Source organism: Pterocles gutturalis, unplaced genomic scaffold (assembly GCF_000699245.1).
Source record: "Pterocles gutturalis isolate BGI_N339 unplaced genomic scaffold, ASM69924v1 scaffold42541, whole genome shotgun sequence".
Taxonomy (NCBI): Eukaryota; Metazoa; Chordata; class Aves; order Pterocliformes; family Pteroclidae; genus Pterocles; species Pterocles gutturalis.
Window position 1 is genome coordinate 4,172 of NW_010104622.1, and position 16,197 is coordinate 20,368.

Genomic DNA, 16,197 nt, shown 5'->3' on the forward strand with positions numbered 1-16,197 from the left:
AACATAGGTGTAGGCAGGCAGCCTGTGTTGTGTCCTCGCTTACAGTATGTTGCTTTTCAGTAAGAGCTGGGCTGAAAAATCCCTTTTCCTCTGGATGGGGACATGCCAACAAGGCAGGAAGGAAGCTGTTGGAGTCAAAGGGAGAAAATGAGACTCAAATACGTAGTGGGGACTTAGATTATTGGAGGAGCATTGTAAAACAACCAGAAAGTGCAAGACTGTGAGTAGGCAGGAGAGGGCTATATCTAAATAAATGTTTTAGATCACAGATGAGCTTTGATGTGAATCTTCTGATCATCCCCTCTCACTGTGCTTCGGTTCCTGCTGAAAAGAAGTGAGGTCTCAGAGGGCAGGACCAGGCTTCCCTCTGGATGGTGCTGAGCTGGAAGACGTGCACCGGGAGTGGAGATAACATGATCCTAAAGCCCTGAAACATGTACACTGAGGGTCCTGGGTCCTCAGCACCAGCTGTTTTGCTCCACAGACCCACTGCCATTTCTCTGCCAGGCTTGGGCAATGTCATTGTTCGTAGCTTGTTGGTGCTCTTAGGTCAGCTGTGGGTACAGGCTATTATGGCACATGCTGAGGGTATTGTGGTCCCACCCCAGCAGCATCACAATGTGTTTACCAGAGCTTTCTGTCTTTTTCCACTGGTTTCCTCTGAAGAAGTACAGTGGTGACATCACAAAATTTGCTGCCTTGGAGAAGGCGGATCAACATCTTCCAGCATCAGTGTGCAAAATGAAATATTCATATCTCTTGGAGGGAACGCAAATGAACCGTATGATCTTAAATGTTGATGAACTTCTAAGACTTCCAGTGCCTTCATTGTGAACAGGAGCAAGCCTTAGATTGCTTGAAAGGAGTTTTCATCCCCTGCTGAAAGGACAGGGCACTTAGCATTTTCTTCAGCGCTATGTCGTCTTTTGCTAAACAGATGGGAAGAAATGCATGATACATTACCTGGATATTAAATTAGAAGTGTAATAAAAACTCTTTGTTAGACCTAAGATGCACTCCTGACCAAAAGGGGTTTTTTTACGATTGCACTTTGTCCATGGCCATGTGGCTACACTGTGTAGTAGCAGGCAAAATTAAGCCTCTGCTGAGAGGTTTGGAGAAGCATAAAAGGTCTGGCAAGTCTGCTGGACAGGTCAGTATGTGCTGTGTATTGAGCCGTTGTATCAGCTCTTCACTTCCCTACTCCATAAATTTTGACATATGCTTTGCTGGGTTGGAGACCTCCTGGGTGAATGCTCTGCAGCTCTTGAGCATGTGTGTCACGGGAAGGTTCTGTGTCTTTTGCCAGTGGCTCAGAGCTGGCATGTGTATTCCTCCCTCCAACGGAAGAAAAAGCCAGTGATAAATGTTGCAGTTTAATACTGTCTTGTTTTATTGCCATTTTTATTTCTAACCTTGATGCCTAGACTTAGAATCTATACAGAATACTTCAGTCTTCTAATATTTGACCATGTTGCACCATCATTAAATCAAATTCAGTCAAAAATGTAGGCTTTCAGAAGCACACTTTTCATTTTGGTCTTGTTTGTACGTTGCCCAGTGGAACTCTGACCCATCTGGTGCATTCACTTTCATCTCCTCTTAGTACAAAATGTTAATTGAAGTTAGTGCATCTTTAATATAAACAATAGGCAACAATAATAATGAATAAATTCCTGTTCCTTTTATACTCAGTGGTAAAAGGATCAATATTTCTCAAGTTTTTCTGCAGTGAATAAATGGAAAAGAATATGTTACTGAGTGGGAACCCAGAACTTAATCATCTGAAACAAAGCACGAGGTGACTAGAAAGCGATTCAAAGGCTTTGTCTTACAAATGATTGGCAACTAGTAACTTAGGTATAGAAATTTGTTTTTTAAAGTCACTTTAAAGTTATATAGGTTTAAAATATCAGATAACAAATAGAAGAATGTATCTATTCTGCTATTACATAAGGCAATAGATTTGTTTATGAATAAAATGTTTTGAATTTAACATTTTCGTTTCACTCAAACTCATTGCGACCATAAAAAGTATATAAAACATTACTGTAAATTTTTGAACTATAGATGTCACTGTTCAGTCATAAAATGAAGCACTGAAACAGCCTTATTTATTCATGTTGTGGTTTCTACCTACAATATTTCTAGATCAGCTACTTTGCAAACTAATAATAAATCATTCGTAGGGATGGCATCAAAATGCAATGCCTGGTGCAGTCACTGTTTTGTATTTCTTCAGTCACAGATCTCTACAGGTGCAGAAAGTTGTTCCGACTATCGGAGTGAGATCTGTGTAAAACACCAAAAACTAATCCCATTTTGTTGATGCTGACCAAATGTGCTTTCTCGGAATCCCCAAAGTCGAATCATTTCACTTCTTACCTTTGCAACCTTGAAAACAGCAGTGCTTCTATCTCCCTTCGTGTAGCAGGACAATGAAACAGCATGATATTTGAGTATCTATTTCATTTATCTTCAATAAAATAGGATTGGACTCTTGACTGAATATGCCAGCAAATCTGGTTCCAAGTTTGTTCTCAAAAGCCTGTCCTCATGAAAGAATTCAATTAGAGTAACCGAACAAAGCAAATTGAACTGGATAGGACATAAAAGATGTGGGAGTCCTAATGCAGAATTGCTTTTGCATCATGCCTTCACTGGGCCCTTCCGTATTGTTTACATGAAATTCTATTCCTTGTTTCCTAGAATGGTGGCTTTTAAAATAAGGGTTCTTTTCAGATGTATAGGTATAGAAAGTTTTTTAAAAGATGTTTTAGAAGTTCACCACTGAGGGATGATATTTCAGCTACATCAGCTTGATCTCCAATAATTTTGACACTGAACTGAGTTACATAAGGGTTTTTTTCAGATGTATAGGTATAGAAAGATTTTAAAAGATGTTTTAGAAGTTCACCACTGAGGGATGATATTTCAGCTACATCAGCTTGATCTCCAATAATTTTGACACTGAACTGAGTTACATTCAACCATGTCAGCTCTAACTCCAGCAGTATTAACGGCAAGAAGGTTCCTTGTTCCATTTGCTCAATATGCGATCTTCAGTAAGTATGTGAACCCCAAAACTGGAGCTTGAACCTTGCCTACACATCTGTTTGGAGCATTTCTATAGTGTAAGTAGCATTCTAAAAAATCAACCTTAGCCATCTCATGGCTTTCACGACCTACATGTTCCGTGCTCTTTTTGAGTGAAAAAGCACTCAGATTTCAATATCCAATTCACAACATAAAGAGACACACTGCCACACTGGATTTCTTTGCGATCTTAAATAAAGTTTTTATTAATGGCATTGTGCCGTTGTGCCTCTCCACAAGGACAGAAAGAAAATTAAAAAAAAAGAGAGAGATTTGTCATTTGATACTTGGCGGAGTGAACTGAAGTGGTTTTTACTCTGATGTTGTTCCTCTGTTGGCAAGAAATGTGGAAGTAGGACTTTGATCCCGTACAGGGTCCCCCTCCACTTGAGTGGAGTTATGTCTGATGAGTTGCAGCCAGTGATTAATCAGTCTTTTAATAGCACACACTGCACATAATCAGCTCTGATTAGGGCTGGCGTTGTCCCATTCAGCTGATATTGTGAAGCTGATCGTTCATGCCTGTATGATGCGCTTTATGAAAGTGGTAAATACCACTATCAAGTGTTTTATTACTGTCACATCCCTACTGTGTTGTCCTTATGAAAGGCAGATGTGGAAAAGCTCTCAGGTCATGTATTTGTTCTTCAGTGAAGCCCCTAAAGGAGTGAGGGCTGCTGTTATCAAATGCATATAGCAAATATGCAAAAATACAGCAAAATAGTAAATATGATCTGTATTTTCAAAACTATTGGAGATGCATCCTTGATCTAGAATATTTCTTGTGACCAAAGTTGTTCCTGGATGACATTTATTCTTATCTGAATCATGGTGATCAAGATGGTCTGGGCTGCAGCAATTCCTCTGCTCCATGGTTGTAGACATGAGCTCCAATTATCCAGACATCCCAGATAAACAAACTCTCGACTGGCGTTAGTGTGGACCACACAGACATACCAGAATGAGTATAAACATCCCCTTTCCCCCACAGTACAATATATTTTTTGAAGTAAAGTAGCCAAATAGATCCACTTGCTTCTGGACAGATACAGTAGTAGGCTTCTGATTTATTTCTCTGTGTCCCTCACCTCCCAGGTTACCAGTGCAATTGCCTCTCCCAGTTTACGGGAAGGAATTGTGAGTCGGAGATCACAGCCTGCTTCCCAAATCCCTGCCGGAATGGAGGCTCCTGCGATCCCATCGGCAATGCTTTCATCTGCAACTGTAAAAATGGCCTGACAGGAGTAACGTAAGTGACCCTCTCCAGGTGGACAACGGGAGCTTTTCAAGTCAGTGGTGGTGGGGTTCTGATTGGGCATTTTGTAGTCAAAAGCTATGATTCATCTAGAAAAAAAATAACCCAAAACTTAGTGCTTATTTCAAGTCTAAGCTAATGGCAGCTGAGAAATCCATAAGGCTTGCATGGTCAGAAATGCTTTTCTGAACTTGGCTTCCTAAATTATTGTTTCAGGATGTTATCTCCAGACAGTTTTCACTGAGATATGCACACCTAAGTGTTAGAGGCTTTTGAGCAATCCCATAAAGCCTGTGGAAGCTGCTATGTAATCTTTTTTTTTTGAAAATAGATCAATTATTTAGTCACCTTAGCCTTGACATAAAAGCCTAATTTATTGCATTCATTTTTTAAAATCCCAGCCTTGATCGTATATTTGGTGTAGAAACAGAAAATCCCATGACCTACCCATCAACATGCTTTTTTCTCATCTAGTTTATCTACCTTTTTCATCTAGTTCTGCCTTCTCATCTAGTTTATCCATCTTTTTGTTCTGCCTTTTTTTTTGTTAGTCACCTCTTCTTCTTTCCAGTTGTTGTGTCTCTTTAAGATTCCTGGGGTTTATTTTTACCCCGCTTCTCTAATATTTGCTCATTTTATCTCCAGCCCTAAATAATTTTACACAGTCAGTATATCCTTCTCTTGTCTTAAATCAGTACTCGCTGATTTTTTTACTATATTTTTTCTCAACTGTTTTCTTCTTGAATCCTCCTAATACTCTATATTGAAACCCGTGGGATAGTCCAAAAAAAAAATACAAAAAGGCTGAGATTCCCTGTTACATTCAGTTAGTCACATTAGGGTCAAGGAGCCTTTTCCTATCAGGTGCTTTAAATTCTTGTTTCTTTCTTGATGTTTCCATTTTGTTGTCTTAAAAAGCCATGGAATAGCTGTAGAAAAAAATAAATGCCATTAAATAATATGATAATAATAAGATCATTTACCAAGCACCAGCAAGGTGTTAACGGTAATGGTACCACTTTGACAAGATAAGTCATCATCTACAAGCTGGGCTGTTTGCCAGGTATTCTCCAAAGTGCAAACTCTCCTTTTCTTCTTTTAAGGTGTGAAGAAGACATCAACGAGTGTGAAAGAGAAGAATGTGAAAATGGTGGCTCCTGTGTCAACATATTTGGTTCATTTCTGTGTAACTGCACCCCTGGCTATGTGGGACAATACTGTGGTCTTCGCCCTGTGGTGGTTCCAAATATACAAGCTGGGCATTCGTACGTCGGCAAGGAGGAGCTGATAGGAATAGCCGTCGTCCTGTTTGTCATATTTGTGTTGATCATCCTCTTTATCATCTTTCGAAAGAAAGTATTCAGGAAGAACTATTCCCGCAACAACATCACTCTTGTGCAGGATCCAGCTACTGCCGCCCTGCTCAACAAGAGCAACGGCGTCCAGTTCAAGAACATCAGGAACAGCGGAGACAGTAGAAATATCTACCAAGAGGTTGGGCCTCCACAGGTCCCAGTGAGGCCAATGGCCTATACCCCGTGTTTCCAGAGTGACTCACGGAATAACTTGGACAAGATAGTGGATGGGCTTGGTGTGGAGCACCAGGAGATGACGACGTTTCATCCCGAGTCCCCTCGAATACTGACAGCCAGGCGGGGGGTGGTGGTGTGCAGCGTAGCTCCGAACCTGCCTGCCGTGTCTCCCTGTCGCTCCGACTGCGACTCCCTCAGGAAAAGCACATGGGATGCTGGGACAGAAAGTAAGTACCACTGTATGCCAGTCTCATTCTTCCCTGCTATAGGTAAGGGTTGCCTTCAGGGTGCAGCAAGTGCAGTGGCACAGGTACTCTTAATGCTCCAACCTTGTACACTTACAGTTGTTACTTTTTTCTGAGAAGTGATTTGGTTTAATTTTGAAAGGTTATAATTAAACTAAGCATACCAGATCTCTACTTCTATGCATTAAGTATGACTAAATGCATTTATTTCACTTGTTCAGAAACACATATGAGTAAGTGCTCTGAGTATTTGTTCTTCAAGTGACACAATGCAGTCATCTTTCTGTTGGAAAAAATAATTTGAGGCAGAATTCTCAAATATAAACTCTGCTAGGTTTGGGCAGTTTGTCTCCCAAGGGAGCTAAAAACCTTTCAACCTTCTGCAAGAAGCAATCGTGTTTTGCAACAGGGATAAATGAACTAATATTCTCTACTGCCAGTGTCTATGAAATGAAGCAGAAAATCATGCACTACTTACAGGATCACCTTTTCAGTCCATTGCATTCCCATCTGCATTCAGTATCAGAGTGATTACAAAATTTCTGATCCCCACACTTACCCTATTTGTACTCTTACGGTTTCTCAGTGCCCCTTCTATTCGTGAACAAGTTTCTGGAGATGCAGCAAACTTCACATATTCTGTCATTACGGGAAATGCCAGTTTGCTGGGACAGTTACGGCTCTACGTTTTTTATCCTTGCAAGTCAGAACATGTTATATAGAATCATAGAATCATAGAATGGTTTGGGTTGGAAAGGACCTTCAAGATCATTGAGTTCCAACCCCCCTGCCATGGGCAGGGACACCCTCCACTAGACCAGGTTGCTCAAAGCCTTATCCAGCCTGGCCTTGAACACCTCCAGGGATGGGGCATCCACAACTTCTCTGGGCAACCTGTGCCTGTGCCTCAGCACCCTCACCGTGAAAAATTTCTTCCTAATATCTAATCTAAATCTGCCCTCTTTCAGCTTATAACTGTTACCCCTTGTTCTGTCACTACACTCCCTGATCAAGACTGTTTCCCCATCTCTTCTGTAAGCCCCCTTTAGGTACTGGAAGGCTGCTATTACATCTCCTCAGAGCCTTCTTGCTCTGGGCTGAACAATGGACTGGAAAATATTTGCTTTAGCATACAGGGGGTTTTTATAATGGTTTTTCTTTTTAGTAGGTTTTTCTAATGCATCTTTGACCCAACTGCAATACACCCTTAACCAAAACTGTCAAAACTCCATGATCTAGAAACTTTCGTAGTCCCATAGTTTTAGGCAATAGGAACCCAGGAATAAAGAGAGGAATCTGGCACTGCCTCATAGCTGTGCCCTGACCTGCACATTTTAATGTAAGGCAGTACATTGGCTAAGGTCTTCTAGTGAAAAACAGGAATTAATTTTCATTTCTTAGAGCTGTATTTCACAGTTGTGTTGTGACTGACCTTTTAACCACTAAATACAGTTATGCTGATTGAAAGCATCAGCATGCCAGCCCCGGTACATGCTCTGTTCTGTATTCTCCTGGGTGCTTCTGCCACAGACTCTGCTGGTATCTGTATAAATTTCTTCACAGCATGAGGCCACGCCATGGAGACGGACCTCAGCTGTCAAGGAGTGGGAAGCAGAGCAGCTTCGTTACTGCAGCACTCGCTCCATCTACTACATACCCTGCTTCTCAGCAGGAGCAAATCAGCCCTTACTGTATGGAGGTGCCCCATGCTGGGTAGAAATATCTGCAGATAGCAGGTGGAGAGCTGTACTTACGTGTTTGCAGCACCTGAGCTTGTTCCTTTGTAATTAGCTCAGGTATCTATCTCACTGCTTACTATTGAAGGATAACGTTTTGTGTTCCTTATTATCAATCATATAATGTGTAGCTGAATGTGCTTATTCACATGTGTTTAATTGCATGGGAATTTATACCGTAGGCTGCAGTTACATTTCTAAACTGTGGAGTTGTCAAGACTGAATGTCCCTGATGAAAAGCAATGTAAATTGAAGCATAAGCTATTATATGTCAGTTGTGGAGCCATTAAAATCTGATCCAAGGGCCACTGATTTGGATAAGAAGATGCACAATAAGTTTATTGAGCATTGAATGAGCCTTTAATGAGACTCTCAATTTAGGAAATTGACAGTAAAGATAAGTGTAACTGTAATCACTCATATAAGATGTTTATACCACATTTTTTCAATCATTTTTTTTTTGCTGCTGAGACTATGTGTCCTCTAAAAAGGCAATACTGAATACAGATGTTTCTTCCTTGATTACAATGGTGTCAGCCACTTGAAAGATACTTTGGGAGTCAAACACTTCAAAAGTCTAGTCTTCATCAGCTGCCTTCTTGACCAATAGGTCATTTCCTCTGTCTGCAGGAAATAATTTTATTCTGACAAAAATAATAGAAGGCTACTTGTTGGCAGGATTTATATGGCTCCATGTTATAAATAGACAAATGTGCATACCTCAACAGTACCATTTTGCTTTGTTTTTGCTGTCAATGAAGGTAAAGGGGTTGATGATGCTGAAGAAGTGACCTATTTTGCAGGAAGTAATAAAGGCAGCAACTCCGAAGTACAATCCCTCAGCTCCTTCCAGTCTGATTCGGGTGATGATAATGGTAAGAAATGGTTTTATCTTCATTATGCTGGGGACAAAGCTATTAAACTATCTTTCTAAAATTATTAAAAATATTTAGGTGACATCCTAGAAGACCCTTTAATGATGTTAGAAGTCAGAAAGTCCTGAGTTCAGACCCGCACTTTGTGTCCATTTTTTGAGTTACAGTAACATAATTAAAATCTTGATGCTTGGAGCTGTTGTATCAGTACCAGGCTTCACAGTGAGTTAGAGGTGTGATGCAACAGTCACATTGCCAAGATAAAAGTTCACTAATAGGTTGCAAGTGAAACTGTAGAATTCTGATCATTCTCCCTCTTGGAAAAGGATGACTTTCACGTTTCATCTCCCAAATTAAAGAGAATTTCTGTGCCGTTTGCCAGGTCTCATTCATGGCCCCAACAAAACTCTGCTGGTGCTCAGCAGCAACAATGAGTGGATGAGCCCATCCCTGGTGGCTTGGCCTCTCCCTGGCAATCACAGCTCAGGGGACAATAGAGCACCGTTAAATCCTTGCTCAGTGCGTGTTCGTTGCCTGCTCTCATATCCTACATCATTATCTCAGTGGGTGATATGGGCAGAGCCATACGCAGCCTGAAAGAGGCCTAGAAAGTCAGAGCAAGCCTTTGTTCCTGTGGCCCATGTATGTTGAGCAGCGGGTCTGAGAAAAGGCAAGATGTTTCTGCCAGGGAGGGATGATGGATGTAAGGGAAGCCTCATTCAGATACACAGAAAAAGATTAGCACAAAGAAATTGTACTTACTTTCCTCAGTCACTAGTTAATGAACTGTCTGGAGATTCAGTTTCTCAGTCATGTCATGCAGCTCTTCCCTAGGTACTCCTAAATGCTGTAAAAAGCACTTAAAGCAAAGTGTACTTGCAGTTCCTTTTGGTTCAGCTGTGGCTGAAGTATCTTGAGTATTTTTGTCAATCTTCTCAATGCTTTTCTGTCCCTCCACCCAGAAAAACCTCTTTAGTGTTTCATAGAATAATTATTAGAATTATTATTTTATTAATATATATTTGTATTATAATTACCTTCAGAATAATTTTTCAGGCGGTCATTATTGGCCATGGTTACTTTTTGTATCTCCCAGATTTTAATTAGATTTTTCAGGCATCTGATCCTGCCCCTGTTTAAATCAGTGACACAGTACCTACTGAAGCTGGATTGGACCTTCTGTGCCCGCTCGTTTTTTGTGAAAGCTGCATTTAAAATACAGCCTTTAGAGACAACAATTCTAGTTCAGGGTCTAAACAAATCCATATCTTCAAGGAGAATCAGGAAGAAATTTAAATCATCTGAGTCATTTGCAGAGGTCGATGCAAGACTTCACCCTCTGGTTTTCTTGCAGCAGCAGGGAAGTTTTGCAGTGAAAGAGCCTAAAATATAAATACAGGCATAAGTAAGCATATACACGCTCACATACATGTACATAAGGGTTAATGGATGTCCTTCTTGAAGCCACAAATCCTTCCCCTTCCTGTCCTTTCCCCCCGCAAAGGTTAAAAGGTTGTCAGTGAAACCACAACAAATGCAATTGGGCATCCACGCTTTTTGGGGGGACAGAACAGGCTGCTCCTTCTCCAAACTCCCACCTGCCAAGCCAAGAGCGACGCTGCCGCCGGGTGTCGACATGGCTGGCAGTGGGGACAGGCTTGTGCCATGCTCCGTACAGAAGACTGTGCTGACACTATCTTGTGAAACTGGTTAATCGCTGCTGACTGGGAAAACCTGTTTTGCACCAGAGAAGCACTGGGATGCATCCCACCAAAGGTGTGAATAGGTGTGAACAGCCCTACGCTGTTCAGTGTGTATCAGGTGCAGGAAACTTCCACTCACCCTCTCTACAGTGCTTGGAGCGTTCTCTTGATGGGTTAAATAGGGGTTGTCTCACCATGCAGACTTTTTTTGCTTGTGATTTTGAACCAAATTTTATTTTTTCCATCTTATTTCTACTGCACTTATATTGCTCACCGCCCCTGGTCTTGCTGAGAGCAGTTAGCAGTATCTTTTGTGATCGAAAAGCAAAAATGTTTATTAGCCACAAATTTAAAAAAAAACAAAAAAAGAAGTTGCCCACTTTCAGCGGTAATATTTTGAGAAGTCACTTCAAAGGCAGGTTACAGGTTTCCGTGGTAAGCTACTTTGAATGGGGCTGGGAGGCATGACAAAAGTGTGTTTTTAAGTGATTGTTTCACTGCTATATTTGGGTCTTGATTTGCACTGAACTGCCTGGACTGGAAGTTTGCCTCCCTTCCATGGACGTGCTCTTCTCAGCTCCCACCAGAGCCAACCCTTAGTTACAATGAAGATTGTGCTGGCTCTGATTTTTTGCCTTCTGTTTTTCACTCTTGGTTATTCTCCTCTGAGAGTTTACACCTGCGCTCCATCTTTTTTCCCAGTCATGCAGCAGCTAATTACATCAAGTCACTTATTTTTCCATAGTGTTCATTATGCATTAGCCAATACAAGTCTCCCTTGTACAATTACCAATGCTGTTGATGTCATAAACATGCTCAACGTAGACACAGATCATGGTTTCTTTGGTTTATCAAGGCCCTTTTTGTCAAGCCTTCAAAAGGACTGAAGAAATTGGATGAGAACCTTGATCCTATGCCGACAATTTAACAAAGACATCAACATATTAAACTTATATTCTAATGGCACTATTACTGTTAACATCTTTCTTGTGACTTCTAAGACTATTGACTGTGTGAAACAAAAAAGTATGTCTTGCCCATCATTTCTGGTCCCCTCCTTAGCCTGCTCCAAAGCAATCATTTTTCTCATAATTAAAGTCAAAGGAAAAGGGATGGAGACAGTACCCACTGAACCAGAGCTTTCCCCCTGGTTTTGGTGGGTTTTATTTCAGGTCCTCAAAGGCAGGGGTGTTAGTTTTCCCAAAATGCAGATCATCTAGAGGCCACACATTGTAGACCTGTTGGACTCTACATTAAGCAATTGCACAGACTATATTAATTATTTCAAGGGAAAAGTATGTTTTGGTAAAACACCTGCAGAGAACACACAAAGCATTTGTGAAAATATTCTGTCAAATACAGATCAAAATTTGAACTGAACCTACTTGGATGTGTCCTCCTAATTATAGCAGTACTGCTTCACATCCCAGATGTATTACACAGCACAGCACAAACAGTAAACAAGTAAAACATTCCGCTTAGGAAATAGATTGAGCCTAGCACCGTTTCAGATGGGGTGATGGTCTAAAAGATAATGATCCCTTGGAGCTCAATGCACTGTCTCTGGAGACCTTTAAGCAAGAATGAATTAGAAATTTGTGTCAGGCAGACAAGATACTGCTTTGGTTAATTGAATCATCTGGCCAGTCTGCTTGAATTTATGAGGTGATACACATCATCCCATATGCTTCTCTGGAAATGCTGGTTTGGAATTTATCACCACTCTGAAAATGTATGGGATTATCTGAATTGAAATGTCCTGCAACCCACTGCGTAAATCATGCATTGGTCAGCAGCCTTTTTTTTTTTTTTTTCAATGTCAGTTCTGTCTGTTTGAGAGAATTTATTGTCATAACATATGATGTGTGTTTAAATACTAACCTGAAGCTGTCCTTCCCCTCCCTTTATTTTCTGCTTTCCCTCCCCTGCAAGCTTCCATAGTGACTGTCATACAGCTTGTCAACAATGTAGTTGACACTATAGAAAATGAAGGTATTTAATTTTTTTTTCTTTCTTGTTATGCAACAATGCTTCCGGTTTTCATTGTGAAACAGTCCAGCAGAACCTCACTAATCTCCACTGACCAGCAAACCTGTGGCAGAGGTTGGGTTTTGCAGATCAGCATGTTCATCAGCAAACACGAAAACACCAAGACATGTACCACAAAATATCTCTGGGTAATTGGAGGTGGTAGAAAAGGTGTCAAGGCCTTCATCCTCTTCTGTTCAAGTCAAGGACCCAACACTCAGCTCTGCCACCGACCTTCTCGGTAACCTCAGGCACATCATGTTGCAAGTGAACTGGTTTCCCTACCTGTAAACCAGGAATATCACTATTTTCCTCTCTCATAAAGTACTGAGGAAATGTGATGTATCATAGATAAACATTATTTTATTTATTTATACAGCATTTATCTTATCCTTGGGAAAATGTCAACTCAGCATCAACTCAAATTATCCACAAATCTAAAATTTTATCTCTCTTTGGCAAATTTAAGCCAGGTTTTGCAGACTTAAGATAATCCAGTCTGCATAATGCTTAAAGATGATCAAGTAAATTTTTTTGGTGAAACAACTGATTTTTTTCTTGAGCCAGGGTTACGGTAATTTTGAACAGCACTTTTACTCCTAGCTAGTGATGGCACTTGAGTATTTGTCTATAATATAATTACTGATTTCCTGAAGTGTAAGAGTGCATTCTTCTGACTATCAAATAAAAAGAACTAACCAAGGTTAATTCCAAAGGAAAGCCCCACTCAAAACATAAGAAAACAACCTTGAAGAGAAACCACAGACACTGTAAATGGCCTTGCCTTCCTAAAGAAAAGCTTAAGCAAACACATTGTCTCCCCATCATGCTTTACAGGTCAGCAAAAGCCAGTCTGGCAGCACTTTCAATAAAATGTTTTGCCCACTTCCCAGTTCTGTATAGGAGACTTATGAACCTTGCATGCTCTGCAGCGGAGCTCCCGGTGCATGGTGGGCAGAATGGCTGCTGCGGAGCCGCGGGAGGATGGGGCTCCTTCCCCAGGGAGCTGCCGGGGGTTGTGCAGGTCAGCAAATTAGTGAGGTTCTCCTGGATCCTGAAACCACACAGCTCGGAGGGACCTGACGCATCCCGAGTGCAATGTCATTACACTGACCAAAAGACAGCAGAATCCACTTTACAGAAAAGAGAGAAGTGAAGGAGAAGAGTGGTTAGGGCCGGTTCAGACACTGCTGCTAAACCTGCAGTAGCCCCAACCCTCCTCACCCCAGGCTAACACAGAGCACGTAGAAAGCTACTGTCTGGCTAACGAACTAACAACGAAATCACCATCACCACGTGTGCCATGTGGTGATAACCAAGGGCAAGAGTAATGTTAGTAGATGGAGGCCTGGAGAATAGTGTTCTCTGCCCTCATCTGTGGCTGAGCCCCAGAGGTTAAGTACTGTAATGCCATCAAGGTCTATTTATTCATCTGGCCAGACCTCCTCCAGCAATGCAGACCAGAGACCTTGCCCAGTGACTTTTTGCATGAAGCCCAGTGACATGTGGCTGAACAAGAGCATCTCATCTAGAAAACGCTGCAGCTTATTCCCCGCTCTTGTCTTACATAAAACCTCTTCCCTTGCTCTCTCCCCCACCTCTGCACCCTCTCCATACTGGAATGCCTCCCTCCCCACGGCTAGCATGGCAGTGCAGGTGGGAGGTGGGTATGGGGTTGTGGGGCATTGTAGCTGACGGCCCCATTAAATGGCTTTGTATTCTATTCTATTCAGGTTCTTATACCGTGCCCATCACCATGGTATCTGAGCCCAGGTGGGCCCAGATTTGTTTGAACCGGCCCTGAGAATGGTAGATTCTTATTTTTCTGTTTCAAAGTGAACCAGTGAGAGAGAAATGTACTTTGCAATTATAAACAGTAGAGATGGTGGATAGCCCTTTTTGTATTACGAATTGCAGCTCTAATGTAATTCCATATCTGTTCAGGGAGGGTAAATAAATAAGATATGATAGAAAAGGAATATAATACACATGACAAAGTCATCTTTTTTATGTATGCCTGCATTTTACTGGGCAAACTTATCTTGTACGCTAAAATAAAGAACAATTTAAAATCCTATTAAAATGACACTGAGGCAGCTGTACTTTAGAAATATGCATGCAGAGTTTTGTATTTTCACATGTAATACTGTGCTGGTAACAAGCTCTGAGTTACCAGTTTTTACTTTTCACTTTGTATCTGACAGTGTCTGTTATGGATCAAGGACAGAACTACAACAGAGGTGATTTTTCTGAGACACTTTCTGCCTGTTGGACTGGGCTGGGGTGGGCAGGGCACTGACTTGATCTGTTTTTTTCTTGGACTGCTTCATGTGTCCTCTTTTGTTTGAATTCTGTTGGGTTCAAATGCTGCATGAGAATGGCCAGCCACTTTTTTTATTTCAGGATCCAGTTTTCAGTCGATCAGATTATTTGCTTGCACACTTTCTTTCTTGAAACAAAGTCATTGGAGCTGGAAGGGGAGACTAGATGTCATACCATAAGCATGCTGACTCAGTTTTTAGATTTTTTTCAATTAACTGTGAAAAGCATTAATTTAGGGATTTTTATCATTTTGATTTCTTGAACTCATAGTTTCTAATACAACCCAGTAGCATCTTAAAAAGTGAAATGCCTGAGAGTGGCCATGTTTTGTTTCTTTGCTTGTTTGCATTAGCATCATCATAGAATTTATTCTCCTCCCCTACTTCTCCGGTCAGAGCATGGCTGACCTGTGTCGATAGCCTGTGGCGCATGCTGTGATTTGAACGTGCTGTGAGGACTAAGAGGCGAGTGCATGCAGGACACTGTTTTCATTAGCAGCCTCATCCTAACAGGACGCTGTGGTTCTCTTTCCTGCTGCAGCGTATCATTGGGATACCTCTGACTGGATGCCAAGCGCTCGCTTGTCGGACATTGAGGAAGTGCCCAACTTTGAGACAGCGGATGGAGGCTCGGCTCATCACGGCAGTACCAGAGAGCTGGAAACGGATTACTACCTTGGTGGCTACGACATTGACAGCGACTACCCTCCCCCTCACGAAGAGGAGTTTTTAAGCCAGGACCAGTTGCCGCCTCCTCTTCCAGGGGATTATCCAGACCAATATGAAACCCTTCCACCCTCGCAGCCAGTCTCAATGGCAAGTACGCTCAGCCCCGACTGCAGGCGACGGCCACATTTCCACCCTAGCCAATACCTCCCTCCCCACCAGTTCCCCAATGAGACGGACACCACGGGGCCTCAGACTGGGAACGAATTTAGTACTTTTGCTGTTGGCCCAAGCCAGAACACAGAAAACATTAGTGCAGGTAAGATGCCCTTATCCTTGCACAACTCTCTAGATGCCTCCTCCTCTGACGTCTCAGCCAGCTGTGGCTTTGATGACTCTGAAGTAGCCATGAGTGACTTTGAAAGCGTGGAGGAACTCAACCTAGAAAATGTTCACATTCCATTTCTGGAGACCCAGCACCAGACACAAGTGTAAAGAAAGCTCCCTTCTTCTTCTTCTTCTTCCTCCTCTTCATCTTTTTTTTTTTTTTTTTTTTTTTGGTCACTTGGTCCAATTAATAGTATAAATATTGAGAAGAAATTTTGCTGAAGGTGTATCTATATATATTGGGCAAAGCAAAAATACAGTATAACCCATTTTCAACTTGTTCAGAAATGATACTGTATGTGCAGACACGAAGAGACCAAATGTGTATTGTACACATATTATACATCACAAAA

General features: G+C 41.6%; 1 protein-coding gene across 1 annotated transcript; it reads left to right on the forward strand.

The window, feature by feature from the left end:
* Positions 1-4,191: 4,191 nt before the first annotated feature.
* Positions 4,192-15,952, forward strand: LOC104471687 (protocadherin Fat 3-like; the record flags this gene model as incomplete). Its single annotated transcript, XM_010087122.1, has 6 exons — positions 4,192-4,345; positions 5,455-6,110; positions 8,626-8,739; positions 12,375-12,434; positions 14,675-14,710; positions 15,333-15,952. Coding segments are annotated over 6 exons (1,640 nt in total), but the record flags the coding sequence as incomplete, so codon positions are not given.
* Between the last annotated feature and the right edge of the window lie 245 nt (positions 15,953-16,197).